The sequence below is a fragment of the Eulemur rufifrons genome, chromosome 28 (assembly GCF_041146395.1).
Source record: "Eulemur rufifrons isolate Redbay chromosome 28, OSU_ERuf_1, whole genome shotgun sequence".
Taxonomy (NCBI): domain Eukaryota; kingdom Metazoa; phylum Chordata; class Mammalia; order Primates; family Lemuridae; genus Eulemur; species Eulemur rufifrons.
In genome coordinates this window covers 23,350,363-23,378,019 of record NC_091010.1, presented here as the reverse complement: position 1 = coordinate 23,378,019, position 27,657 = coordinate 23,350,363, and the positions used below count along the sequence as shown (strand labels likewise).

The 27,657-nt window shown below is 37.6% G+C and overlaps 1 protein-coding gene and 1 non-coding gene across 6 annotated transcripts in view; one reads left to right on the top strand and one right to left on the bottom strand.

Moving 5' to 3' along the window:
• The window catches only part of TET1 (tet methylcytosine dioxygenase 1), a 101,861-nt gene that overhangs the window by 17,618 nt on the left and 56,586 nt on the right, over positions 1 to 27,657 (top strand). For 4 of the 5 annotated variants that reach the window (XM_069460577.1, XM_069460576.1, XM_069460575.1 and 1 more), the window contains exon 2: positions 8,993 to 9,046. The exons of the other annotated variant lie outside the window; for it this stretch is intronic. In XM_069460577.1, the coding sequence (XP_069316678.1) occupies positions 8,993 to 9,046 (54 nt within the window). The remainder of the gene's footprint in view (positions 1 to 8,992; positions 9,047 to 27,657) is intronic. 5 annotated transcript variants of the gene reach the window in all.
• Positions 26,148 to 26,209, bottom strand: LOC138376735 (U7 small nuclear RNA). Its single transcript, XR_011231712.1, has one exon. It is a non-coding gene; the product is annotated as a U7 small nuclear RNA (small nuclear RNA).

Sequence of the window (27,657 nt, the reverse complement as noted above, 5' to 3'; positions counted from 1 at the left end):
AAATCAAGTATATCTCTTCCCGACCCCACAAGGTATTCCTAGGGGGCTTTACATTGCAAAATCTCGAAAGAATCCCCTTCAGACACATAAATGGTAGCAAGTTAGAAAGATAGGTCTCTGGTAAGAACACCGAGGACCATTTATTTATTTTATTTTGAACAATAAGAGCTAATGTGCCATTCAATAAGTATTTGGATGTCAGGAAAATCAAACAGACTTTGGAAAAAATTTAATTTTAGGAATTCTATTATAAATATTATGAGCTCAATGATAATTTTTTTATTTTTTGTTTTTTGAGTCCCTCTGGGGGTGGGGGACTGTAATCCTTCTCCTCTCTCTGAGTTAAGCTCCATGGAAAAGTGTTGTTCATTAAGTCAGAGAGCCCACAGATGGAACATAGTGCCCTGGAACATAGTTGGTGTTCTATATTCCATTTCTGGCATGAACAAAGGAAGAGCATCCCTCACTCCAAACATCGGAAGCATCTGTGCAGTACAGGGCTGTCCAGCTGAGAGAGTAACTCATTTCTAGGCAGTCAAATCTTTCCTCTCCATAGATGGTGTGAGATTCTAGTAAATGAGTTCAAAAACTAAAGATGTTAACTCTTCCTGACTAACTGATCTCATCTCAACAGAAAGATCTAACATATATCCATTCTCAAAATAATTGCTTTTCTCTGATTAGGAGACTTAGTTGTACAAGGGTGTTTTCTAGATTAAAGACAAAGATTTCAGATCTAGGACAAACCAATCACTTCCCTTTAGTTCCTCCTAAAGGTAGGAGGTAGCTGATATTTGTGATAATCACCTCAGTAGGAGCATTATTTTTGGCTTTTCAAAGAACCACTTACGGAAAACTGAAAGATGGAACAAAAAGAACAAGAAAATACAATGAACTGGAATGGTAGAGAACTAAAGGCTGACGGCATTTCTTCACATGCATGCTCAATAACTAGCCTTATTACCCAAGTGGCAGCATATTTATTTATATGCATATTTCCTCAGTGCCCCTTCACACTTGTACGGGAGTGTAACTTTCAGCAACCGCAATGCTCCCAGTGTTCTCGCGCATGCTATTACCTCCCTCTGAGACACATATCTTTCTTCCTTCTTGCCAGCTCCTACCTGCCTATCCTTAGATTTCATTGGAAATGTCACTTTCTCTGGAAAGCCTTCTCTTCATCCTGTATAGCTTCCTGGTCTCATGTCCATTCTACACTACATCATGAATGTCTGTTTATTTGTGTCTCTCATGAGATGCTAAGTTCCAGGGAGCAGCAATGATATTCCCCCAATTATCTGCTCAGTACCATGTCTGTATAAGAATGGTGACTGACATTTATTAAATTCTTGGGTTTTGGTTATTAAATGGGGAATGTCATTGTGAAAAATGAATTGATAATTTTTTTTTTTTTTTTTTTTTGAGACAGGGTTTTGCTCTGTTGCTTGGGCTAGAGTTCAGCGGCATCATCATAGCTCACTGCAACCTCGAACTCCTGGGCTTAAGCAAGCCTCCTGCCTCAGTTTCCCAGGTAGCTGGGACTACAGGCACATGCCACTATGCCTGGCTAATTTTTCTATTTTTTGTAGAGACAGAGTCTTGATATGCTGCTCAAGCTGGTGTCAAATTCCTGGCCTCAAGCAATCCTCCCGCCTCAGCCTCCCTAAGTGCTAGGATTACAGGCAAGAGTCATTGTGACTTATTTTATTTATTTCTGCCAATGAATTTATTTTTAAAAATTTTTAATTGTTATGGGTATACAATGGTTATGTATCTTTATAGGGCCCATGTGATGTTTTGATACAGCCATATAATGTGAATTATTCAAATCAAGGTAATTGGAGTATTCATCACCTCAGGCATTTATCATTTCTTTCTGTTAGAAGCATTCCAGTTCCACTCTTTCAGATATTTTAAAGTATACCCTATCTTATTGCTAATTATAGTCATTTTGTTGTGCTATCACATGTTGTTCATTCTAACTGTCTTTTTGCACCCATTAACCATCCCACTTTATTCACCTCCCCCTAACTGTCCTAATTGATAAATTTTAAAGAAAACATTTTTGGGCTTGGGGGTCTTTTGAAGTTGTTCAATAATTTTAAGTTTAATTTTGCTGGCTGGGCAACGGTGGCTCATGTCTGTAATCCTAGCAATCTGGGAGGCCGAGGCAGGAGGATCACTCAAGGTCAGGAGTTTGAGACCACCCTGAGCAAGAGCGAGACCCCCGTCTCTACTAAAAAGAGAAAGAAATTATATGGACAACTAAAAATATATATATAAAAAATTAGCCGGGCATAGTGGTGCATGACTGTAGTCCCAGCTACTCGGGAGGCTGAGTCAGGAGGATCTCTTGAACCCAGAAGTTGAGGTTGCTGTGAGCCTAGGGTGATGCCACAGTGCTCCAGCTTGGGGCAACAGAGTGAGACTCTGTCTCAAAAAAAAAAAAAAAAAAAAATTTGCTAACTTGGGAGATCTCTACTTCTAACTTTCTCAGTAAGTCGTGTGTGTGTTGAGTTTTGAAGTGAAAGAATAAATTTTTGTGATTTTGCTATGAGACTTGACTGTATAATTAGATTATCTAAAAATGGAGGGTGAAATGTTACCTTGAGTTAGCTGTCTAGCGTAAATGACATAGAAAAGGAAGGGCCTGAAGCTACAGAATACCTTTATGAAAAAGAAAGAGTATTACTGATTACAAAATAAATAGGACAGGCCATGAATAGGAAGCAAGCTTTAATATATCACTCACTCAAGGGCAAATTGTCCAAAATAGAAATTTCTTCCTTGATTTCTTTGTTTTTGACAACCTATAGATGCTGTTACTGGTTTTTTTCTGTCCAAATAATGGATCTAGACACTAATAGAGGGTGTAGGCTTGCCAATTTCTAGTTAGTACAAGGAAGAGTTGGGAAATTGGAGAAAGGTGATATTTTAGCCTCACTCTTGTGACAGTCTATGATTTACCTCGTTGTCTGTATGATTCTCAGGCAGTAACTGTTGAAGATTATTTGTCCACTTTTTCCTTAATTCCTGCCATTGAAGAACAGGTATTTTTAACTGCAGTAAACTGGAAGAAATGGGGTTGGATACCAACTAGACCTGGCCCCTTGGAGGGAAAAATAGCTCTAGTAGCCTCAAGGAAAGAGGTGGGGGAGGGGAGCCAGGGAACGATTGTACTAGGAGATCAGCCACCTATACCCAGACTATTGCTCAATCCAGTCACCCGGGAAAATTCTCCAGTGTTAGTCTTTCAGGTCCCTCTCACAGGAAATAAAAGAAAACTAACTGTAAAAATCTCATAGAATTGTGGTAAAAGGTATGAGACATTCTTTTCTTATTGATTGAAAATTTACAGAAGACGGTACATGGAATATCTTTATTCAGTTATCATTGCAAATGTTGTAGCCCCCAAAAGTAATGTAAGCAGAAAAACAAAGGATTTCATGGGAGAGGAGAGTGTGACAAATATTAGAAGGATGTGCTTCAATCTTGGAAAGGTGAATTACCCCTGAGATTAATTTACAAGAAGACTCCTCCTCATAATGTTGCTGTTGTTTTAACGTAGGAAGACTTTGTACATCTAGTTTCTTGTGAATACAGAATCGCTTATACCCAGAAAGAGAAGTAGAGTTTTGACACTATTCATAACTCTATCTCTGAGGGCACAAAACATGTTTTCTTGTTTTTTTTTTTAAGCTTCCTTAATGTAATGTTGATTTAAAATACCAATCTTCTAGAAACATGAGCTGCTAATCTTCTATTCTAAAAATGCAGGTATGTATTTTAGAGGACATTTCTTTTAAGGTTGTTTTAGGAAATTTTACAAATATATATTGCTGGATATTAAAATTGAAGAAAAGCTGTAGAGAAAGCAGTATAGATGGTTAGAAGTACATTAAGTTCTAACTTGCTGTGTAACCTGAGTTAAATGATTTTACCTCCTTGAGCCTCAGTTTATCTATGAAATAAGGTAATTTCTTATTTTTGTTATTTATTTATTAAAATTTATTATGCTAAATTTTCTCGTATATTTTCTTTAGTTCTATAATCCTGTGATTTTCAAGAGAAAGGAGATAGATCTCATTTAGTAAATATATAAAAGAACCTGCATAACAAACTTAGCAGCTAGACCGGGCGCAGTGGCTCACTCCTGTAATCCTAGCACTCTGGGAGGCCAAAGTGAGAGGATCGCTTGAGGTCAGAAGTTCGAGACCAGCCTGTGCAAGAGCGAGACCCCCGTCTCTACAAAAAAAAAAAAAAAAAAAAAAAAATGCCAAATAACTAAAAATAGAAAAAATTAGCCGGGTGTGATGGCACATGCCTGTAGTCCCAGCTGCTTGGGAGGCTGAGGCAGGAGGATCGCTTGAGCCCAGGAGTTTGAGGTTGCTGTGAGCTAGGCTGATGACATGGCACTCTTGCCCGGGCAACAGAGTGAGACTCTGTCTCAAAAAGAAAAAAAACTTAGCAGCTAAATAAAAAAAGAAAAAAATTATAAAAATATATATATAGGCCGGGCGCGGTGGCTCACGCCTGTAATCCTAGCACTCTGGGAGGCCGAGGCGGGTGGATTGCTCAAGGTCAGGAGTTCGAGACCAGCCTGAGCGAGACCCCGTCTCTACTAAAAATAGAAAGACATTATATGGACACCTAAAAATCTATATAGAAAAAATTAGCCGGGCATAGTGGCGCATGCCTGTAGTCCCAGCTACTCGGGAGGCTGAGGCAGTAGGATCGCTTGAGCCCAGGAGTTTGAGGTTGCTGTGAGCTAAGCTGACGCCACGGCACTCACTCTAGCCTGGGCAACAAAGTGAGACTCTGTCTCAACAAAAAAAAAAAAAAAAAAAAAAAAAAAAAATATATATATATATATAAAAGAACTTTATACCCTTGAGTTATTACAAAATTAAATACCAATTCATGCAGTCTAACAGTCATGATTCCTTGTGGGAAAAACAAATAGATTTAAGTGACAAAAGCAAGTTCTGCATAACTAGAGCTACCACACAAGGTTTCTTAATTTCTGTTCTTTCAACAGGATCTAGTTGTATGTACTTCACCCTAAGTAACAAGAAAATGGGAATGGCTCTTTTGACTGACCTCCAATTTCTCTGCTCAAATTTCTGATTATTCTTTCCCATCAAAACTCACTGTTGCCTAAGCCCTGAGGTGAGACTATCAAATCACTAAGTATAGGAATTGAAACAGATGGTCACAACCGATAGAGGTTACCAATCTATTCTATGTTCTAACAAGTACAGATCTTCACAGTGTAGTATCAGTTTGATATTTGGAATTAATGTTAGCTCTGGTCATTTTCATTAACTTTAATATCTAGCTAGGATGAGCTTTGGCTTTATTTATTAACTAATTTTACAGAACAGTGCACACAGACCTTTGACGTTTGCTTAGATTGCCAAGTATAATGTCGTATGGTTTCATGAGTATTCTATGCAGTGGAAATGCCTGTCCGTAGGGCTTTAAAACATGGACTTCTCACCATTGTAGATTTCAGTACACCTAATACTCTGAGCCTAATTTTATTTTATTTTATTGAGTCAGACACACACATAATTATGTCATAATATATCATAGCCACCTTACTAAATAATGAATAATTAACCTAGAAAAAATGTTGATGGTTTTTAAAAATTATATTCAAATATTCAAGGGAGGAGGTGTAATATTATATGTAATTAAAATGCAAGGCACTTTAAGAAACGTAGGGCTACCCTGTGTGCATGACTAATGAGAATGTATAATGGTGCACCTGCTGTGGAAAACAGTTTGGTAGTTCCTCAAAAAGTTAAACAGACTTATGTGATCCAACAATTCACTCTGAGGTATATACTCAAAAGAATTGAAAGCAGTGATTCAAATAGATACTGGTACACCAATGTTCATAACAGCGTTATTCACAAAAACCAAAAGGGAGAAACAGCCCAAATGTCTCACAACAGAAGAATGGGTAAAGCAAATGCGTTATATAGGCCGGGCGAGATGGCTCACGCCTGTAATCCTAGCACTCAGGGAGGCCGAGGCGGGAGGATCGCTCGAGGTCAGGAGTTTGAGACCAGCCTGAGCAACAGTGAGACCCTGTCTCTACTAAAAAAAAAAATATATAAAGAAATTAGCCAAACAACTAAAAATAGAAAAAATTAGCCAGGCATAGTGGGGCATGCCTGTAGTCCCAGATACTTGGGAGGCTGAGGCAGAAGGATTGCTTAAGCCCAGGAGTTTGAGGTTGCTGTGAGCTAGGCTAATCCTAGGGCACTCTAGCCCGGGCAACAGAGAGACACTCTGTCTCCAAAAAAAAAAAAAAAAAAAACAATAAAATAAAATGCATTATACATATCTACACAAAGTAATGTTGTTCAGCCTTAAAAAGGAGTGAAATTCTGATACATTCTACAACATGGATTAAATTTGAATACGTTATGCTAAGTGAAGTAAACAGACACAAAAAGATAAATATTGTGTGAACTGTTTATAGGAGGTACCACGAATAGTCAATTTCATAGACAGAAAGTGGAATAGAATTTAGTAGGGGCTGTCAAGGCCAATGAGGAGATACTGTTTAATGGGCAGAGAGTTTCTGTTTAGGAGGGTGGGAAAGTTCTGGAGATGGAGAGTGGTGATAGTTGCACATGGTAAATGTACTTAATGTCACTGAATTATACACTTAAATATAGTTAAAGAATAAATTTTATGTTACGGATATTTTGCCACAATAAAAAAATCATTAAGGAAAAAGAAAGAAAGGAGAAAAAAGACGTAAAGCTAAAAGGTTTTGTACCCATTTTCAAACCTTACTGTATGTAGTTCTATTTTTCTACCTGTTTCGTGGCTGCTTCATTCCTCACAGAGAGCTTCTTAGAGGTAGTGTGGGCTTAGTGTGTTTGGAGTTGTGCTGGTGGATGTGGTTAGGTCAGAATTCATTGGTTTTGCTACAAGTGTTTAACGAAGAGCTGAGAACACCACACCCATTAGGTTTTTTTTTCTTACGTGAATTTGCTAAAAATTAGGGGAAGGGGGAGGGGGAGGTAGTGTAAAAGTGGGAAAACAACGCATGTTGGACTTCCCATTCCAACGAGGAAAGCATGCATTTGTGGCAAACTGAAAGGCTAGGAATCAAGGGTGATGAAATGCAGGCCTTCCGGCCCTTACTCTGTTCCTGATTTCTGGTTGTGGGAATCTGTTCTGAATCCAACTGCAAGTGGAAAACCCATCTTTGGCTGAGCAGCCAAGGAGGCCTTCCTGCCAATCCCCCAAATGTGCTGCTGAAACTTTGGCCCTGCGAGGCTGGAGCTAGGGCTGTCTTCCCAAGATCTGTGCAGCTGTCAAGGTAGCTGTGATGGGACTGTGACCAGCCTCCACACTGCATTTTGGCAGTGACCTTGAGACCAGCCAGCTCACTGCAGCTGCCTTGGTCCTCTGCTGCCACTTTTGCAATGCCAGGAGGCTAAAGGGAGGGAGACTCCTCTGGTCCTGCCCTTCCAAGTGTCTGGCAGGTGCCAACTGTGCTGCCAGTTCTTCCAGTGCTTACCACTCACTGGACATAGGGGCATTCCAGGTGTGTCAGGGGAGATAGTGGCTTGTTCCACCTCTGGCTCAGGTCCCAATCTCTGAGAAGTGGGTGGCTCTGTCTGACTGCCAGCCTGGTGCGCAGACAGACTCCACGTGGGGACTTGCTTGGCAGCTCTGCAGAGAGATGCTCAGTGACAGTTGATGATCTCGGGAGAGACAGAAGCCAAAGGTGCCCTTTTTCCCCCCAAAGGTATGAGTCCAAGTTCTCCTTCTAGTAGGGCAGAGATTTCGTTGAGAGAGGAAGGTCATCAGAAATGCCCAGAGCAAGAGAGAAAAATCTTTTCTCTCTAGCCACTCAGAGCGGCAAGTGTATTTTGAAAACTCCGCCTCCCTCCTAGTCCTCTTCCTGTCCTTTTTCTTTTAAGTGGCTTTATTGTTATTTTTTAATCCGTTGTTGTCATTGGACATTTATTGACAGAAATCAAATTGCTGTGTTTCTGGGCAAAGCGCCTGCTGCAAAGAGGTGTGGTTCCTGAGGAATGAGACACGCAGCCCAACAGCTGAGCCTACACTGTCCTCACATAACCTCCCTGCCTTAAATATCGCCAATATTTAGCCTTGCCTTATAAAGTAAAAATGCACAATACCTTCCAGAGTTTCAGCAAGCCCAAATGCCCCCCTAGGCTCAGTTATATCTCCTGTACATTGGAGGCAGAGCAGCGCACCCCTACCCCGTGCAGACCTGCCCTCAGAGCCACCAAGAGGTTACTAATCAGGGAGACTCCGCCATCGATCCGATGGTGGCAACCTGGGGGATTTGTGTGCATTGTTTTTGCTGAAGCCTCCTGTGATTTCAGCGCGACCAGATCCTCTGCAGCGAACTCCATGTCGCAGCTTGTGGCTGCCTGTGTCCTGTGGTGAGAGCCCAGCCGCACAGGAGATCCTTTGTCTAGGAAGGGCTAGGCTGAGAAGATCACTTTGGAGTTGCTAAGCTCTGCATTGCCATTGGCTGCACTCTTTGTGGGGCTGTTTTTGCAAAAGGCATGCCCAGCACGTCTACAGTGCTGGCAGGCCAGGGCTGCCTTTAAACACCATGATAATAATACCAAAAAGCAGTTTGCAGAACTGTTCCACTGTAGAGGCTTCCTCTGCAGAAGCAAGCAAGATGGCTACCTCGTGGGCTTCGCTGTGAAGAATGCAGAGGCTAATTAAGACAGACTTTAAGGGGAAAAAAGGGTATTTCCCTACTTCATCTTTATGCAAGAATTTTTTTCAGTGACTTTTAAAGTATACATTTTACATAAACTCTTTAGGTTCTGCCTAGCAAACATGTTGATGATTTTAAATGGTATAAATAGTTTTACAGAGAAATAGCCAAAAATTTTTTGGGAGTGGGAGTTAATTTTATTTCTTAAACAGAGGCTCATTTTGCAATTTGATTTTTTTTTTTTTTTTTTTTTTTTAGGTTATAAAGGAAAACAAGAGGCCCCAGAGGGAAAAGAAGCCCAAAGTTTTAAAGGTAATCAGCTGTTGATTAAATAATATTTAATTATTTTTCCATTTCATATAGTATTTTTCTGTCACTTGGGGGTAAATTTGCAGTACAGTGGAGGTGCATTCTCCCAGATTTTCAGTAGATAAATGAATTCTCACTCAACTAAAGTGTTTTCTCTCTTTTTTGATGTGCTGCATAATGTGCATATTAGCATCCTTTATTTCAACTCCACACAAGTCTGCAGAAGGAAAAGTTTATATGCAAAGTGTTGTGAATAAAATTTGTTTTTCTTTAGAGCTCTCCTTGTAGCATCTGCATTTGTGATGTTGCACCAGTGTGTAAACTTAAGCTCTTTAGAAGAAAGGCACTATTTGAAGTTGACAGCTATGATCCATTGTGATTTTAATAGACTATCCATTAAGTACTCTTTTGAAATGTATGATTTTTCTTCAAAAAAAAAAGTCCTTAGACATTTTAGTTCAACTTAAAATGTGTAAGTCGTTGAGATTTCACAGCCAAATTATAATTGTTTGATTTCAGATTTCCATTATATCATCATTAATTTTGGCATTCATGGAGCTGTAGGAATATGCATGTTTTCTTTATTTTCGATAGTGTGCCTATGAGTATTTAGTAGTAACCTAATTCCGTTATAAGCTAGCAATCTGTGTTATGAGATTTGTACAGTATTTAGAAGGGTTAATTTAAAAGCATATGGCATCACTAAAAGTTCAAAGCTAGCTTTACAGTAGCACATAGGTGCTTATGTGTTTAAAATTTCCAGTGGTATATTGCTACTATAAATGTAAGCAATATTTGCAAGCTACCTTTTAAATGCAGGGTAAAATATTAAGCAATAAAATGACTGGTCTTTAAAATTATATTGTGTTACATTTAATTTAAAATATTTTAACCTCATCATAGTTTTTCTTTTGCAAATAAAGTTTTAGCACTCAAAGAGGAACATGTTGAACTATACATGTGGCAGAATTTTATCTTATTTTTTTTCCCCAGTTGTGTAACTTGAAAATATTGACACGGAGAACCGAACCTTGCATTGCTTTCAAATTTGTCTGACCACCTTGAGTTTCTGTTTCCTGTGTATACAAAGCATTTCCATGTACATTTTTTGTCAACCAACAAGTATTTATTTAATATTTACCACACAGTCAGCAATGTGCTAGGCACTGTGAAATGAATGAAATTGCTTGGCACAAATTCTCACTGGGCTTGGACAAATAGAGTAGTGGTTATTTTTAAGGTAAATTTTAAGATAAAAACCCTTTTCTGGTTTTCTTCATATTGATCCATCCATCCCATTTTATTACCTACTCCTCCAACAACTATAGAAGTGTATCATTAAAAGCTCTACTTATAGTTCCTAATCTCCTTTTACACTTTCTGTATTGGGTATATCCATCTCAGGCATTTTGTCTTAAATTTAAGTAAGAAATGGCTTCAGTCTTACTGTTATAAATGGCTCTCAAATTTGGTGAGGAGGAGCAGGAGGAAGTGACAGACCACACGGAGAAACTAATATAGACCAAGACTGGTAGCTAACTCTTCTCCCGCCTTTGCTAAGTAGAATTGGACTTTGGGAATGCTATTTCATTCTATGTTTATTTTGTTAGTATGTGGGTGTCTTGTCACCTGAAATAAATTTCAGAAGTAAATATACCATGTTTTGCTTTTTGGAATCATGGCAGTGAACTCTGACATTTTTTTTTTTTTTTTTTAAGTGCCTTTGGGTGGCCAAATTTCATCTGCCACAGCAAGCAGAACTGAATTGTTGCTCACTTTCTTCTATGGTTAATGATTATTGTACAAGAGTAGGGAAATGTTGTAAAAGGGAAAAAATTCATTTTTTCTGATTTGGCATTTTAAGATGTTTTTAAGAAATTTTATTAGACATAATTTTTTTTCTTTTCCAAAGAAAGCTTTGTTTCTACAGTAGAAATGCTAAAAACTTTCAGATTTGAGCTTGATGTGTGTGAAATTCAACTAGAGCAAGTGTAGAATATTATATAACCCTAATGGAGATGTTAAGAAAATGACATCTGTGTTTTGGGAGGAAGAGTGGGAGAAGAATACAACTTTCAGCTCTAGGTTTTATGTGTGAGGACTTCAACACTCCGGCGGTATGCTACCCAGATGATCCATGATGGGAATCTGCAGGTTGCAATTTGGTCTCCTATCATAATTCTCTGTCTTTGCATGTGGCATTGTAGCAGAGATCTAGTCTGCTTCCCTTGACTCTGTCCTCTTAGATCTTCAAATCTCCTGGGTCACCTGCTGTTTGTCAGGGTGGATGTTGCAGGTATCCTGACTGACTTTTCATCTTCATCATCTATTAGAACGTAGTTGGATAGATGAAGAGGCTGACTAAAAAAGTGGGTGTAGAATTAGAGACTCCTTCCATTCTGCACTGTACCCTGTAACTACTGAATCCAGCTGTGGGGCTGAAATGGACTGGTATGTCTCCCACCTCTCCTCTTAAAAAATATCTTATTATCTATTAATATATTGATACCTATATTAATTCAATTGTGTTCAAAATTTAAAACCATAAATAATATTCTCACATCCCTGACTAGAGAGTCTTCCTCTAGCTGAAATGACAGTTTCTGTCCAAAGCACTCTAATGGCCAGAATGGATATCAAATGTTCATGGGCCAGGTGGGTGGGAAGTCGCTTAGCATCAGCTTCCCATTTAAGCCCTATTGGTGATCACTAGAATTTTTTTCATGTATAGACGACAGCTATATATGTCATCATATGTTTCAATGCTATCATTGGAAACATAAGAGTTTCCTTGACTCTTGAATAAAGTAGAGATGTGGACTAGTTTCAGTATTTGATTCATGAACTTGGGCTTAAATGTGAGGTGGTTTGGGATTCCTCTTGGAAGAAACATTTATGTAAATAATCTCTAGTTTGTGTGTGGAAGGAGGTGCGTAGGAAGATATATTCCCTTAGGGGAAGACAGTTTTAAGGGTTTTGTTGTTGTTGTTGTTGTTGTTGTTGTTTTTGAGACAGAGTCCTGCTCTGTCGTCCTGGATAGAGTGCAGTGGTATCATCATAGCTCACTGCAACCTCCAACTCTTAGACTCAAGGGATCCTCTTGCCTCAGCCTCCTGAATGGTTGGGACTACAGGTGCACTGCCATAATGCCTGACACCTGGCTAATTTTTCTATTTTCAGTTGAGACGGGGTCTTCCTCTTGCTCAGGCTAGTCTCGAACTCGTGAGCTCAAGCAATCTTCCTGCTTCAGCCTCCAAAAGTACTAGGATAACAGGCTTGAGGCACCATGCCTGACCTTAAATTAATATCATTTTGATTACATTATTAGTCACTGTCCCTGGAGAAAATCAGATAGCACAGTCAATTGGGGGTTTGAGTAAAATTTAATGAAGGGATTATTTTAAAGGATGTGGGCAGGGTTAAGGAAAGAACTAGGGACAGCAAAGGATCCCAAGACTAATGAAGTCAGAGAGCTGTTACCACTACTAGGCCCGAAGGGGTAGGGGGATGAGAAGAAGCAACCCAGGTAATACAGTTGTAACTGAATAGTGGGAGCAGGTGCTTTTTCTGTGGCCTTTGGTAAAGGGGTGCTTCTGCAAGGAGTCATGAGGGTGAGTGGGTGTGATACATACCCTACCCTCTGACCCCTCTTCTTTCATTGGCTGATCCCAATGGGAAACAAGAGAGAGAGGCAGCCCTCTGATAAAATGCATTCTGTTCAGCCTCCGGGGACATATAAGAGGGTATATAAGGTGGAGTGTGGACCTGGAAGGGCAAAATGGTAGGGTCAAAAATAGTTCCAGAGCTGTGATTATGTAAGATAGTAACGTTAGGCAAGGCTAGGTGAAGAGTATATAAGAACTCTACTGATTTTGCAGCTCATCTGTAAATCTAAAATCATCTCAAATAAAAAGTGTGAGCATCCTTGAGAGGGGACACATTTATACATTCTGTAATTAGATACTCATTCTTGGCTAGTAAGGAACGTTTTCTAGCTATTTGGTTCTAAAATATCACCAAAGTAGTATTTAGAAAAACTGGGTGAACAAATACAAAGAAATGTCAGTGGCTATTAAACCAGGAAACTATCTACAGAGGCTGATTTAGAAAAGAAAAAATGAAAACTAAGTTATGTTCCTGCTCGCTTCTGCTCTGGGCACCCTGCTCTTCACTGTTTCCTTCCTTCCTTGATGATGCTGATAAAGGAGAAGAACGAGTGGTGGGGGGCTGATGGGGAGGGTGTGAGGCTGTGTCTCCGTAGGAGAGAGGGACAGGACACTTGCATATAGCTGTACTTACATGTCTTTTTGAAACATTTGTTCATGGTCTTCATTTGCATGACATAGTGACACTCAAAATATTAACATTTAGTACCATTGCCTAGCACATATTAAATGCTCAACAAGTCTTTCTTTCTGAATAACATTATTATTAACATTGAATAAATAGTTTTTGAGTCCATACTAAATGCCGGACTACAATGATATATAAGACCAGTGTGATTCCTGATCTCAAGGAGATTAAGTACTGCTGAGAAAAGGCAGATAAAAAATTATAGACAAATGAATTAATTACAAATTGTGGTAGATGCTTTGAAGGACACAAAAAGTGCTGAGGTGGTGGAAAACATCAGGGAAACTTGGTATCTTTGAAAACTATTCCCTTCATTTGTAAATTGTTATTATATATACTAGTGTCAATTCAAATTTAATACAATTAGATACAATTGAGTTACCTTGTTTATTTTTCCAATCCATTAAGCTATTGATACAAGAAATGGAAGATAACAGAGTTGCTAAAGATTTTTTTCTGCATACTTAATCTACAACTTTGTTTCAGTTAGTAAAAATAACCATTGGTAAATGATTTCTTTAAAGTTTCTTAACTTTGGTTATAATGCAACATTCCATTACTTGTAGCATCATGTTGCAAATTTAAGTGCTAGATCAAATACTAAGCTTGACCATTGTTCAGGGGGAAAAAAAACATACCATTTTGATAGAGTTCTTCGTGGTCCCAGGCAACTAATCCCAGACTTGTGAATGTAATGGGACAGTGAGGAAAAAATTCAGAGTGGGTGGTGAGTATCCGCAAAGGGATCCCAGCTTAAAGAAAAAAAAAATTGGAAGAAGATAATCTCAGGACACAGAAGGGCCATATAAATTTAATAATTTAGTTTTATGACAACATATGATCTTTATTTTACTCATTTTGTCATAAACTGGCAAAAACTGTTAAAGACGTGTGTTTTTCCATCAGTGTTTATTCACACAATCAAAGACACACATGGGGCTTCTGGTTTGCATACCCAGAAACTGTAATATAGCTTTTTGCCCAAAGATGATCCCACCAACTTCAGGGCTGGGTTCTCACCGAGCCAGCTCCCACACAAGCATTCACTTATCACTGGAGCATGTATATTTCCAGTGACTCAAGACTCACGTCCACTCTGATTTCTAGGAATGATCCCAGACAGAGAATCAGAGTGAATAAAAGCCAAATGGGGTTGGATGGGCTTAAGGAAAATTTCATTCAGGCTACAAAAAAAGTCTGTTGAATTCTTCCTAGTCCCCAAAAGAACATATGCTTTGCATCTTGAATACTTATGCTCATCTGGTACTGTGTGTGGCTTTTTCTTTTTTCTTTCTTTCTTTCTTTCTTTTTTTTTTTTTTGTCTTGTTTGTTTGTTTGTTTTTTGGAGACAGAGTTCTCCCTCTGTTGCCCAGGCTAGAATGCAGTGGGCTCATCATAGCTCACTGCAACCTCAAACTCCTGGGCTGAAGCAATCCTCCTGCCTCAGCCGCCCAAGTAACTGGGACTAATGGCGTATGCGCCACCACATCTGGCTAATTGTGTTTTGATGGTGCTGGATTCATATTGTTTCTGAGGTCTACCTTTTTTATTGTATACCTCTTTATATACAGACTAGGATATATTCAAGAGTTGGATAAAAAGAGCCAAATAATAACTGTAACAAAAATTTAATTTTTGTTAAAATCTTGCCAGTACTGATCTTAATTCATTTTCAAGTTATGATTATTTTAATGATGGAATGTCTTTCAGTGTCCGAAACATGTCATTTATTTTTGTCTTTTCAAAGATTTGATGGTAAGAGGTACCCACCACAATGGCGTATGCAAGAGAATGTAGCTAACAATGTCCTTTTTTTAACCTGCTCTGATGCTTCATAGTTTTAAATAGTAATTCTTCTAGTCCTTATCTGCACATGTAAAGTTCTGGGTTTTTTTCTCCTCTATTATTCCCATTATACATGTAAAGTTTTACATTTTACATTTTTAATTTTTTTTACATTTTTAATTATTACTTTTTTTTTTTTTTTTTTGGAGACAGAGTCTCGCTCTGTTGCCTGGACTAGAGTGCCGTGGCATCAGCCTAGCTCACGGCAACCTCAAACTCGTGGGCTCAAGCAATCCTTCTGCCTCAGCCTCCCAAGTAGCTGGGACTACAGGCATGCACCACCATGCCCGGCTAATTTTTTTATATATATATTTTTAGTTGTCCAGCTAATTGCTTTCTATTTTTAGTAGAGACGGAGTCTCGCTCTTGCCCAGGCTGGTCTTGAACTCCTGAGCTCAAATGATCCACCCACCTCGGCCTCTCAGAGTGCTAGGATTACAGGCGTGAGCCACCATGCCCGGCCTACATGTAAAGTTTTTAAAAGAAGAGATGCTACAACTTTTATCATCAATGTTTAAATTTTAGTAATAACCCAAGAATTTGATTAAAGCATAGGCTGTTTTTATAATTCTAGGAAACCAAGGCTGGGTGCAGTGGCTCACACCTGTAATCCTAGCACTCTGGGAGGCCGAGGCGGGAGGATCGTTTGAGCTCAGGAGTTTGAGACCAGCCTGAGCAAGAGCGAGACCCCGTCTCTACTAAAAAAATAGAAAGAAATTATCTGGCCAACTAAAAATATATATAGAAAAAATTAGCTGGGCATGGTGGCACATGCCTGTAGTCCCAGCTACTCGGGAGGCTGAGACAGGAGGATCGCTTGAGCCCAGGAGTTTGAGGTTGCCGTGAGCTAGGCTGACGCCACGGCACTCACTCTATTCCAGGCAACAAAGAGAGACTCTGTCTCAAAATAAATAAATAAATAAATAAAAATAAAAACATCACTTCTGTTTTTATTAATTTATAATAAGGAAGGAATATCTTAAATAAGATTTCAAATCTTGAAAATACTAAATTTCTCTCTTTCCCCTTTTATTTATAAAGCATATTTTACTGAAATAAGGATTTCATCATAAAAACTAGAATATCATCAATATGAAAAATAATCTCATAGTTGATGGTTAGTTTGAATTATAGAACTCAGTTGCAAAGATAAAGTTAGACAGGGATGAACACATTTGAAACTCGACATGAGTAACAGTGATATTTGCAATTTATGTACTTTGATTTCTTTTTCCTTTCACATAAGGAAGTTTCCAGTAAACTACCAAAAAATGTTTTTTGTTTTTTGTTTTTGGAGACAGAGTCTCACTCTTTTGCCCTGGCTAGAGTGCCGTGGCTTCAGCCTAGCTCACAGCAACCTCAAACTCCTGAGCTTAAGCAATCCTTCTTCCTTAGCCTCCCAAGTAGCTGGGACTACAGGGGTGCGCCACCATGCCCAGCTAATTTTTTCTATATATTTTTAGTTGTCCAGATAATTTCTTTCTGTTTTTTTAGTAGAGACGGGGTCTTGCTCTTGCTCAGGCTGGTCTCGAACTCCTGACCTCGAGCATCCTCCTGCCTCTGCCTCCCAGAGTAGTAGGATTACACACATGAGCCACTGTGTCCGGCCCCAAAAATGTATTTTAAATGTCTGAAGATTTTTGTTCTATTTTAGAAAGAGGAAACATTTTTACCTAATATTTTTTGTGTTTAATTATTATTCACCTAATAAATATATATTCCAATGCTTGAAATAGGCTTTAAAGTTATTTAGACATAATTTCCCTTAAAAATAGGAAAATACACCTGAATCTTACTGAGCATTTACATTTTGATAGGGCCATGTATTTAGTGCTTTTAATTACTTTTCTTTTTTATTTTATTTTTTTTACAGTTACATATTAGCCTTTATTGTGCAAGAAGCATTAAACCATATCCTTTTTTTTTTTTTTTAACTATGCCTCCTTGTGATTTCAGCAGCACCAAAAGAAGGAATATGACCTTTACTTTTCTTTTTTTTTTTTTTTTCTGGCCAAGGAATATGACCTTTAATGTCACTCAGCCCTGAGTTTAAGCCCTGCTTCTTCTATTTATTAACTGTGTGACCTAGGGAAATTTAATTTAATTCTCTGAGTCCTATTTTCATCATCTGTAAAATGGAAACAATAACTAATCTACAAGATGTTTGGTAGATTATACAGTTTATAATTTGCTGAATTTATCCTGTGCATAGTGGATGTACAGCAAATAGTATCTATCATCATCATTATTACTTTTATGATTATTAATGTAAAGTAAAAATCTTTATAGTAATATTAATGTGCTTAGATTTTGAGCTGCCTTTCTTCTTCTTACTAGGTTATAAACCCTTTAAGGGTAGAGCAGTATTCACCTTTGCGTTCTCCATAGTGTCTAACAGAATATCTTATGCCTGCAACTCAGTAAATTTGTCAGTTTAATGAATCATTGAATTAATGCATATTATGTTCTAACTTTAGTCAGTTAGTTCTAAACTATGAGGTTATTGTAATGACATCCGGATATATAGGAGAAACTACTTTCTCAAAAATTATTTTTGGTTTTTTTGTAGTTTTTGTTCTTAAGAAAGAGTCTCCCTCTGCTTCCCCAGCTAGAGTGCACTGGCATCATCATAGCTCGTTGCAACCTCAAACTCCTGGGCTCAAGTGGTCTAATTTTTTCTATTTTTAGTAGAGACAGGTTTCGCTCTTGCTCAGACTGGTCTCAAACTCCTAACCTCAAGTGATCCTCCTACATTGGCCTCCCAGAATGCTAGGATTACAGGCAAGAGCCACCTTGCCAGGTCTTACTTTCTCAAAATTGGGCCAGCCTTGATAATATCTGTAATGAATTTCAATGGAAATCATGATATATATTTAATATACATTTATTTTAATGTGCTTAATTTTTTCTCTAAAATTTTACTTTAAGAAAAATCCCAAAGCTACAGAAAAGTTGAAAGAATAATACATAGAATATGTGAAATATTAGTATTCTTTTTATATACATTTTTCTCTTGAACTGTTTGATATTTTACCTGGAAATACTTAACCATGTCTCTCCTAAGAACAAGAATATTCTTTTTTTTTTTTCTTTTCAGAGAGAGAGACTCACTGTGTCACACAGGCTGGAGTGCAGTGGTGCAGTCATAGCTCACTGCAGCCTTGAACACCTGGGCTCAAGCAATCCTCCCACCTCAGCCTCCAAGGAGCTGGGGCTCTAGGCCAGTGTCACCATGCCGGGCTAATTTTTAAAAATTTTTTTGTAGAAATAGAGCCTCCCTATGTTGCCCAGGCCGACCTCAAAGTCCCCACCTCAGCTTCCCAAAGTGCTAGGATTGCAGGCATGAGCCATCTGGCCTGGTGACAAGAATAATCTTCTACATAACCCAATATAATTATTACACTGAAGAAGTTTAATATTGATTCAATTTAATATCATGTAATGTCCTGTGCATTTTTAAATCTTTTCAATTTGTTCCCCTAGCAAATCTTTTTTACCCTTTTCCTCCTGATCTAGCGTCTAATCCTAGATCAAGTCTTGCATTTGGCTGTCATTGTTTCCTTGGTCTTCTTTAATCTGGTTTTCCCTCCATTTTGTGTATGCCTGTATGTGTGTGTGTGTGTGTGTGTGTGTGTGTGTGTGTGTGTGAATGCCTTTCTTGACTAATGATATTATAGACTACTTATCTTTTGTTAACATTTTTACAAAGTCTTTTGATTTGAAGGTCAGGTTATCCGGGTAACTGACAGTAAATTTCAGGTTTCATGTAGATTGTCCAATCTATGTTTAACTGTTGGGGTTTTTGTTGGAAACTGTCCAACACTTCCAGAATTTTAAATTCCTAATTAGAAGAGATTAGCAGATTGGAAAAAAATAATGTAGTTGGGTAACCTCAGAGATGAAAGTGATCTCTGCATCCACACCAGGTGTATCAGGGAATGGAAGATAAAGGGATGCCCTAATAATTGAATTCAATTGCTCATTGAAGAAAAATGGAAAAAATGAAGTAGTGGTATTTATAGAACAATGGGGAAGCATACACAAAAACATTATTGGCTTGCAATAAGGGCTTTGGTGGACCTTAGAAAAGTCTGAAAATTTGAGAAATTTGCTGATTAAGATAAGTAGAATCTACTTCAAAATGTTAATTTTGTCACTCCACCCATGAAATCTAGTTTATGCCTTCACTTAATGGACAGTGTAAAATAGTTGCATTGCAGGTTATAACATTTCATGACAAATTTAATCCAGCTGTGCAATGCTTATTTAAAGCCTCTGATATTTGATCACTTCACTAAACAGGTTAGGGTGATCAGAATGCTCACTTAACTGGGCCATATTCCTAAGATACTATGCATTATGACAAATGATACCATTTATATAAGGCTTAATAGGGTAATTTCTGCTCAGTGTAATTTTTAGGGGAACATTCTGAAGTTAATTTATGTAGTGTTCATGGTCAGAAAAAAAAGACAATCTAAATAACATATTTTTGTATTTTGACTTTTCAGTTAGAAAACTCAGTCAAATATATTGCCCAAGAAATGTAATTTGCTGAACTCTGAAATGAGAACGCATACTGCCTTCCCACTTCTTTCTTGTGCATTTCACAAAATTAAAAAAAAAAATTGTTTACATAATTTTAAATACAAAGAAAGCTGTAATGATAGTCTAAAATATTCACATATACCTTCACTTGGTTTCCTAAATGTTAGCATTTTATCTAGTTTGCTTTATCTTTTCCTCTCCCTCACTCCACATATATAGATTTTTTTCTTTGAGAGTAAATTTCAGAAATTATGTCCCTTTAACCCTAAATACTACAGTGAGTATGTCTTACAAATAAGAACATCTTACATAACAGTACAATGATCAAACTAAGGAGATTAACATTGATACAATGCTCTTATTATCTAATCTACCAATCAGAACCTGGTTCAGATTTCACCATTGTCCTAATGTCCTTTTTTTTTTTTTTTTTTTTTTTTTGAGACAGAGTCTTGCTCTGTCCCCCTAGCTAGAGTGCAGTGGGGTCATCATAGCTCACTGCGGCCTCAACAAACTCCTGGGCGATCCTCCTACCTCAGCCTTCCAAGTAGCTGGGACTACAGGTGGGCACCACCACACCCAGCTTATTTTTCTATTGTTAGTAGAGAAAAGGGTCTAGCTCTTGCTCAGGCTGGTCTCAAACTCCTGACCTCAAGGGATCCTCCTGCCTCAACCTCCCAGAATTCTAGGATTACAGGTGCTTGGCCTGTCCTAATGTCTTGTACTTCAAAAGAGAGTCTCCTCAGGCATTGCATTCAGTTGCTGTGTCTCTTTTGTCTTCTCAATCTGATGTGTTCAAAGAGTACAAGTCAATTACTTTTGTAGAATGTACCTCAATTTGAGTTAATTTGACATTTGCTCGTGATTCAATTAAAGTTATATATTTTTCACAAGAATATTAGAGTTTATGATCTTTTCACTGCATCGTATGTGGGGGCACTTAATGTCAATTTGTCCCATAATTATGACCTTAACATTGAGTGCTTAACTACCAAATGGTTTAGGTGGTATCTGCCAGGTTTCTCTAGTACTGAATTACTCTTTTTCATTTTGTAATTAAGTCATCTTTTGAGAAGATACTTTACCAAGGATCCTTATCTGAATGAACTATTATGATGGGCTCCATTGTAACCTAAACATTCTGTCTCGGACTGTGTTTCCTTTAAGGCATTTTGAATTTCTTTGGGGCACATCTTAATTTTTAAAGAGTAAAAGAACAAAACCTTTAAGTAATAATGAAAAAATGCCTATGGCTATATTGTAGTCCTCCCATGAATTCTGGTTTATGCCCTCAGGTAAACTAGATTAATGTCATATTGCAAAGTGTAATAAAATGGTTAATTTTGGTTGAGAAAGTTGGACTCAGGGTACTGTATGGCAAAATGTGGGATAGTAACTGGGATGTTGAGAAAAGGTTGGTGTTAGAGGATGTGGTTAACTAGGCTTGGAATTCCTAGGGAATGTGAGATGGACTTTATTCTTTCTTTATCTTGCCCTTCCTGCTGTTATCTTCCACATGACCTTATCTTACCAGGAACTTAATACAAAAGAAAGAAGGCAAACTCAAACTCAATGGAGATAAAGTAAAATAGAAGAGAACCAATTAATCAGTGACAACCTACTCTTCCAATCTAGGATAGAGCAGCTTTAACAAAAGAAAAAAAAAATTGTTTATGAATTAGATAGGAAACAAATAGCATAAAATGTCCTTCAGGCTCCATACAATAAACCCCACAAAAATTACCTCTGAGTGAAATTTATAGCTTATAATAATAGCAATTTTATTGCTATTGTAGGATCGTATTATCCAAAGGTAACGAGTCAAAGTTTAGTTAAGGAGGAAAATGCAAATTAATCAGTATGATTTAAAAGGAAATTCAATTAACTCTTTTAAAAATAGTTTTAAGTTATAAAAAAATCATTCTTGAAATAAATTAAAACAAAAATGTACAAACAAAAAGTAAAAGTTTTCCTGTATACTCATTGATCCTCCCTTCTTTCAGTCTTAGCCTCATATCTCAGTACATACTCTTGATAGTTTTGTGGGTATTCTTCAAGATATGATCTATAGACATACGGGTATATCTATAGTTACATATGTAGTATACGCATACATGTATCAACTCATTCTTTTTTAATGGTAGCATTATTTTTAAAATTTACTTTTATTGTAAATTGACTAATAATAGTGATATATGTTTATGGAGTACAATGTGACATTATGATTCTTTTTTTTTTTTTTTTGTTGAGACAGAGTCTCACTTTGTTGCCCAGGCTAGAGTGAGTGCCGTGGCGTCAGCTTAGCTCACAGCAACCTCAAACTCCTGGGCTTAAGCGATCCTACTGCCTCAGCCTCCCGAGTAGCTGGGACTACAGGCATGCGCCACTATGCCCGGCTAATTTTTTCTATATAGATTTTTAGGTGTCCATATAATGTCTTTCTATTTTTAGTAGAGACGGGGTCTCGCTCAGGCTGGTCTCGAACTCCTGACCTTGAGCAATCCACCCGCCTCGGCCTCCCAGAGTGCTAGGATTACAGGCGTGAGCCACCGCGCCCGGCCGACATTATGATTCTTGATATAGAATAATTAAATCCAGCTAATTAACATTCATTGCCTCAAATATTTGTTTTTTGTGGTGAGAACATCTGAAATTTACTTTCAGTGATTTTGAAATATACAGTATACTATTATTAGGTATATTTACCATGCTGTGCTGTATTTGAAGTAGATTTTACATACTGTGAAATAGTCAGCTCCTAAGTATATTATTCAACCAATTTTGATGAATACATAGCAAGACTTCAACATTTCTTTGAAGGAAACTTCTTTGTGCCTATTCTAGTCAGTCTACTCCTCTCAATCCAAGCAACTGCTGATCTGATTGCTATCACCATGGGTTACTTTTGTCTTTTCTATACTTTTTGGAATTATATAGAATATATATATTTTTTATGTCTGGCTTCTTTCATTCAGGACTAAATAAATACGCAGAAAGATAGATCGATTTGAATATCTTTGGTTTTTTTTTTTTTTAAACAGCATGGCTGGGCGGTGGCTCACACCTGTAATTATAGCACTCTGGGAAGCTGAGGCAGCAGGATCGCTTGAGGCTAGGAATTCAAGACCAGCCTGAGCAAGGCCAGACCTTCTTTACAAAAAAATACAAAAATTAGCTGGACATGGTGGCACCTACAGTCTCAGCTACTAGGGAGGATGAGGCAGGTTGCAGTGTCTTTAAAGAAAATGCCCCCAGAAAGCACCCCAGCTTCAATCTCCACAGCTTGCAGTACTGTGAGAAATAAATGTTTATTTTAAAAGCCCAGCTTTATTGAGATATAATTTATGTACCATATAATTCATCCATTTAAAATGTACAATTCAATGGCTTTTAGTACATTCACAAATGGGCAACCATCACTACAATCAATTTTAGAATGTTTTCTTTACCCCCCAAAATAACCGTATTCTCCTTAGCTGTCACTCCCCAATCTCTCCATCCACCCCAACCACTGGCAACCACTAGTCTACTTTCTGTCTGTATGGATTTGCCTGTTCCAGACATTTCATATAAATGAAATCATACAATACCTAATAATTTGTGACTAGATTTTTTTCATTTAGCATAACGTTTTCAAGGTTCAACCGTGTTCTAGCATGTATCAGTACTTCATTTTTTTTCTGAATAATGTTCCACTGTCTGTATATAGCTCATTTTATTTCTCTATTCACCAGTTGATGGCCCCTTGTTTTGTTATTTTTCCACTTTTTGGCTACTAGGCAAAATTCTATTATGGTCATTTATATACAAGTTTTTGTGTGGACATGTTTTCAATTCTCTTGTGTATCTAACAAGGTGCGGAATTGCAGGGTCATATGTTAATTCTATGTTCAATTTTTGCAAAGCAGGTGCATCATTTTACGTTCCCACTTGCAATGTATGAGCAGTCCAATTTCTCTACATCCTGGCTGACACTTGTTAATATCCGTCGTAAAAATTTTAGCCTTCTTAGTGGGTGGGTAAAGTGACATCTTGGATGGCTAATGATATTTATCATCTTTTCAGGTGCCCATTGGCCCATTTGTATGTCTTCTTCGGAGAATTCTCTTCTTCTTGTTTTTATTTTTTTTTTGAGACCAGATCTCTGTCACCTTGGCTGGAGTGCAGTGGCACAATCATAGCTGACTGCGACCTTGAACTCCTAGCCTCATGCCATCCTCTTCCTTCAACCTCCTAAGCCGAGATTAATGGTTGAGCCATCACACCTATCTCTTCTATTCATTTTAAATTGAGCTAGTTGTGTCTTTATTATTGAATTATCATAGTACTTTATGAATACAAGTCTCTTATCACATATCTGATTTACAAATATTTTCTCCCATTCTGTGGGTTATCGGTTCACTTTCTTGGTGATGTCTTTTGCAGTTTTTAATTTTGATTATGTCCAGTTTATCTTTTTGTCTGATTGCTTGTGCTTTTGGTGTCATATTTTAAAAACTGGCCTAATCCAAAGTTACAAACATTTATATCTACATTTTTTCCTAGGAGGTTTATAGTTTATCTATTATTTTAAGACCTTAGATCCATTCTAAGTTAATTTTTTATATGGTGTGATGTAGGGGTCCAACTTTCTTTTGCTTATGGATATCTAGTTGTCCCAATATAATCTGTTGAAAAGACTATTCTTTCCCCATTGAATTGTCTTGGCACTCAGCACAATATTTTTTACATTCACTAATGTTGCATGTATCAGTTGTTTGATCCTTTTTATTACTGAGAAGTATTCCATTGTAAGAATATATCAAACTTTGTTTATTCATTCTCTTGTTGATGGACATTTGGATTGTTTCCAGTTTGGGACTATTACAAATAAAGCTGCTATGAACATTCTTATACATGGTTTTGTTTTGTTTTTTTCCTTTGATATACCATATGTTTTCATTTCTCTTGGATAAGTACCTAGAAGTGGAATTGCTGAGTCACAGAGTAGATGTTTAATTTTTTAAAGAATCTGCCAAACAATTTTCTAAAATTGATGTACCACTTTACATTGCCACCTGCAATTATGAGAGTGCAGTTGCTCCACATCTTCTCAAACATTTGGTTTTAACGATTTTTTCATATAGTAATTTTAGTGATAGCAACTCTTTTTAATTGTTACATCGTATGGCTCTATAATACTTGCTTACTTTTGAATAATATTCTAACCCCAAAATAGTAGCATGTATTAGATTACAATAACATTTATAGAAAACACCATTCTCCGGGAGAATGAATTGGCTTTTAGTTTTTCACCATTACAATCACTGTTAAGGTGAACAAACTTGAATGAACACAGATTTTTAGGACATATGATATACTCTATGCAAACATTATACAATATTAAGCCTGTAATAACACCGTGGGGAAGAATAAGCTTTAAAAAGTGAGCCAAATGACTTGGCTCGTGCCTGGAATCCCAGCACTTTGGGAGACCGAGGTGGGAGGTGAAGAGAGTTGAAGACTAGCCTGGGCAAAATAGGGAGACCTCATCTCTACAAAAATAAAAAATTTTAAAAAATTAGCCAGGCATGGTTGTTTGAGCCTACAGTCCTAGCTACTTGGGAGACTGAGGCAGGAGGAATAATCTGAGTCCAGGAGTCCAAGGCTGCAGTGAGCTATGATCGTACCACTGCACTCTAGCCTGGGCGACAGAGGAAGATCCAGTCTCAACAAAAATAAACAAATAAATAAAAATAAAAGGTGAAATGAGGTCATCTTGTTTTTATTTTTGTTTTTGTTTTTTTTTTTTTGAGACAGAGTCTCACTCTGTTGCCTGGGCTAGAGTGCCGTGGCATCTGCCTAGCTCACAGCAACCTCAAACTCCTGGGCTCAAGCAATCCTCCTGCCTCAGCCTCCCGAGTAGCTGGGACTACAGGCATGCGTCACCATGCCCGACTAAATTTTCTATATATATTTTTAGTTGTCCATATAATTTCTTTCTATTTTTAGTAGAGACGGGGTCTCGCTCTTGCTCAGGACAGTTTTATTCTAAGAGCTGGAGGTGAATTTGGGTAGCAATGAAAAAAGGAACAGAACCTGTCTTGCAATTTTGCCATTTGCCTTCAATGTTTGGATTAAAGAATAGATAGTAAGTAGAGAATAGAAATTAAAGTTCAAAATGTTTAATGGTAGCATGCAAAAACTCATAGTTCTTCTTTAAAAAGTTCAAACTTCTAAGATGGATGATATCCCATAATGCTAACAGTCCTTGGAAATAAGAGCACTTTAATACCACCAGTGATGTTTGTAATATCATGGATAAGAGAAAAGGTGCCAGAAAAGTTAAAATAAAGAAAAAAACTTTTTTTTTTGGTGGGAGGGTCTTCTGATGAGGACTGGAAAACCTGCTAGACAAATTCTAAGAGAACTGTAACACTAAAGAAAAAAACTTGAGTGGACAACTTCACATAAGAAGAAATATAGACATTCAAGAAATAATTTTTAGATAGCCTTTATAATAATCTGAAAAGCATCCATTATTATAGGATACTATTTTTTGCCATTTGAATTTGGAAAGGTGAAAGAACATTAGTAAATATGGGAAACCTGAGTTATATTAACGCTGTCTTGCTTGGCATTCTGAGAAAAATTGGAACCGGGTGTGGTGGTGGTGCATGCCTAGAATCCTAGCACTCTGGGAGGCCGAGGCTGGAGGATCACTTGAGCTAAGAAGTTGGCAACCAGCCCGAGCAAGAACGAGACCCCTTCTCTACTGAAAATAGGAAAATTAGTTAGGCATTGTGGCTCACACCTTTAGTCCCAGCTACTTGGGAGGCTGAGGCAGGAGGATTCCTGGAGCCCAGGAGTTTGAGGTTGCTGTGAGCTATGATGATGCCATTGCACTCTACCGAAGGTGACAGAGTGAGACTCTGTCTCAAAAAACTAAATAAGTAAAATAAATTGGTACTGTGTTTCTGGAGAGCAGTTTGACTAGAATCTTGAAAGTATACATGCCTACTTTAAAGAAATGGAGAATGATTTAACAATGTATTAAGTAAAAAAAAAAAAAACAGGTTACAAAATGATATCTATGACCTTTTTTTATTTTGTTTTAAAAATACAACATAAAGCTCAGTGGCTCAGCCTTTAATGATAGCACTTTGGGAAGCAAATGTGGTAGGATTGCTTGAGCCCAGGAGTTCAGTACAGCCTGGGCAACATAGTGAGACCCTCTCTCTACAAAAGAATTTAAAAAATTTAGCTGATCATGGTTGTGCATGCCTGAAGTCCTTACTAGGGGAGGTTGAGGTAGGAGGACAGGAGGATCATTTGAGACCAAGAATTTGAGGTTGCAGTGAGCTATAATCATGCCATTGCCCTCTAGCCTAGATAACAGAGCAAGACCCTTTCTCAAAGAAAAAAAAAAAAAGAAAACAAATCAAAGAAATTTCAAATTAAAATGAAAAACACAAATTCTAACTTTAGCATTACAGAACAGAGTGATTAGCATACTGAATGTTATGAAATCCATTCCCCATCTGTAAATGTTCCGTTTAAAGTCAATCCTTGAGAGAGAAAAGGGGCCCTAGGGTAAAGGTTATAAGCTCAGGCTATGATTCACTTATGTTTATTTTTTATTTGGATATCATTTGAAATTTATGAAACTATTGCAAAGATAGTACAAAAATGTCTCTTATACACTTTATTCAACATCCCCAAATGTTAACATCTTTCATAACCTTAGTACCACGATCAAAACCAGGATGTTAATATTAACACAATACTATTAACTATTTTAAAGACCTAATTCAAATTTGGCCAGTTCCTACTAATTTTCTTTTCTGGGTGCAGGATTCAATGTAGAATCTCTCATTGCATTTAGTTGT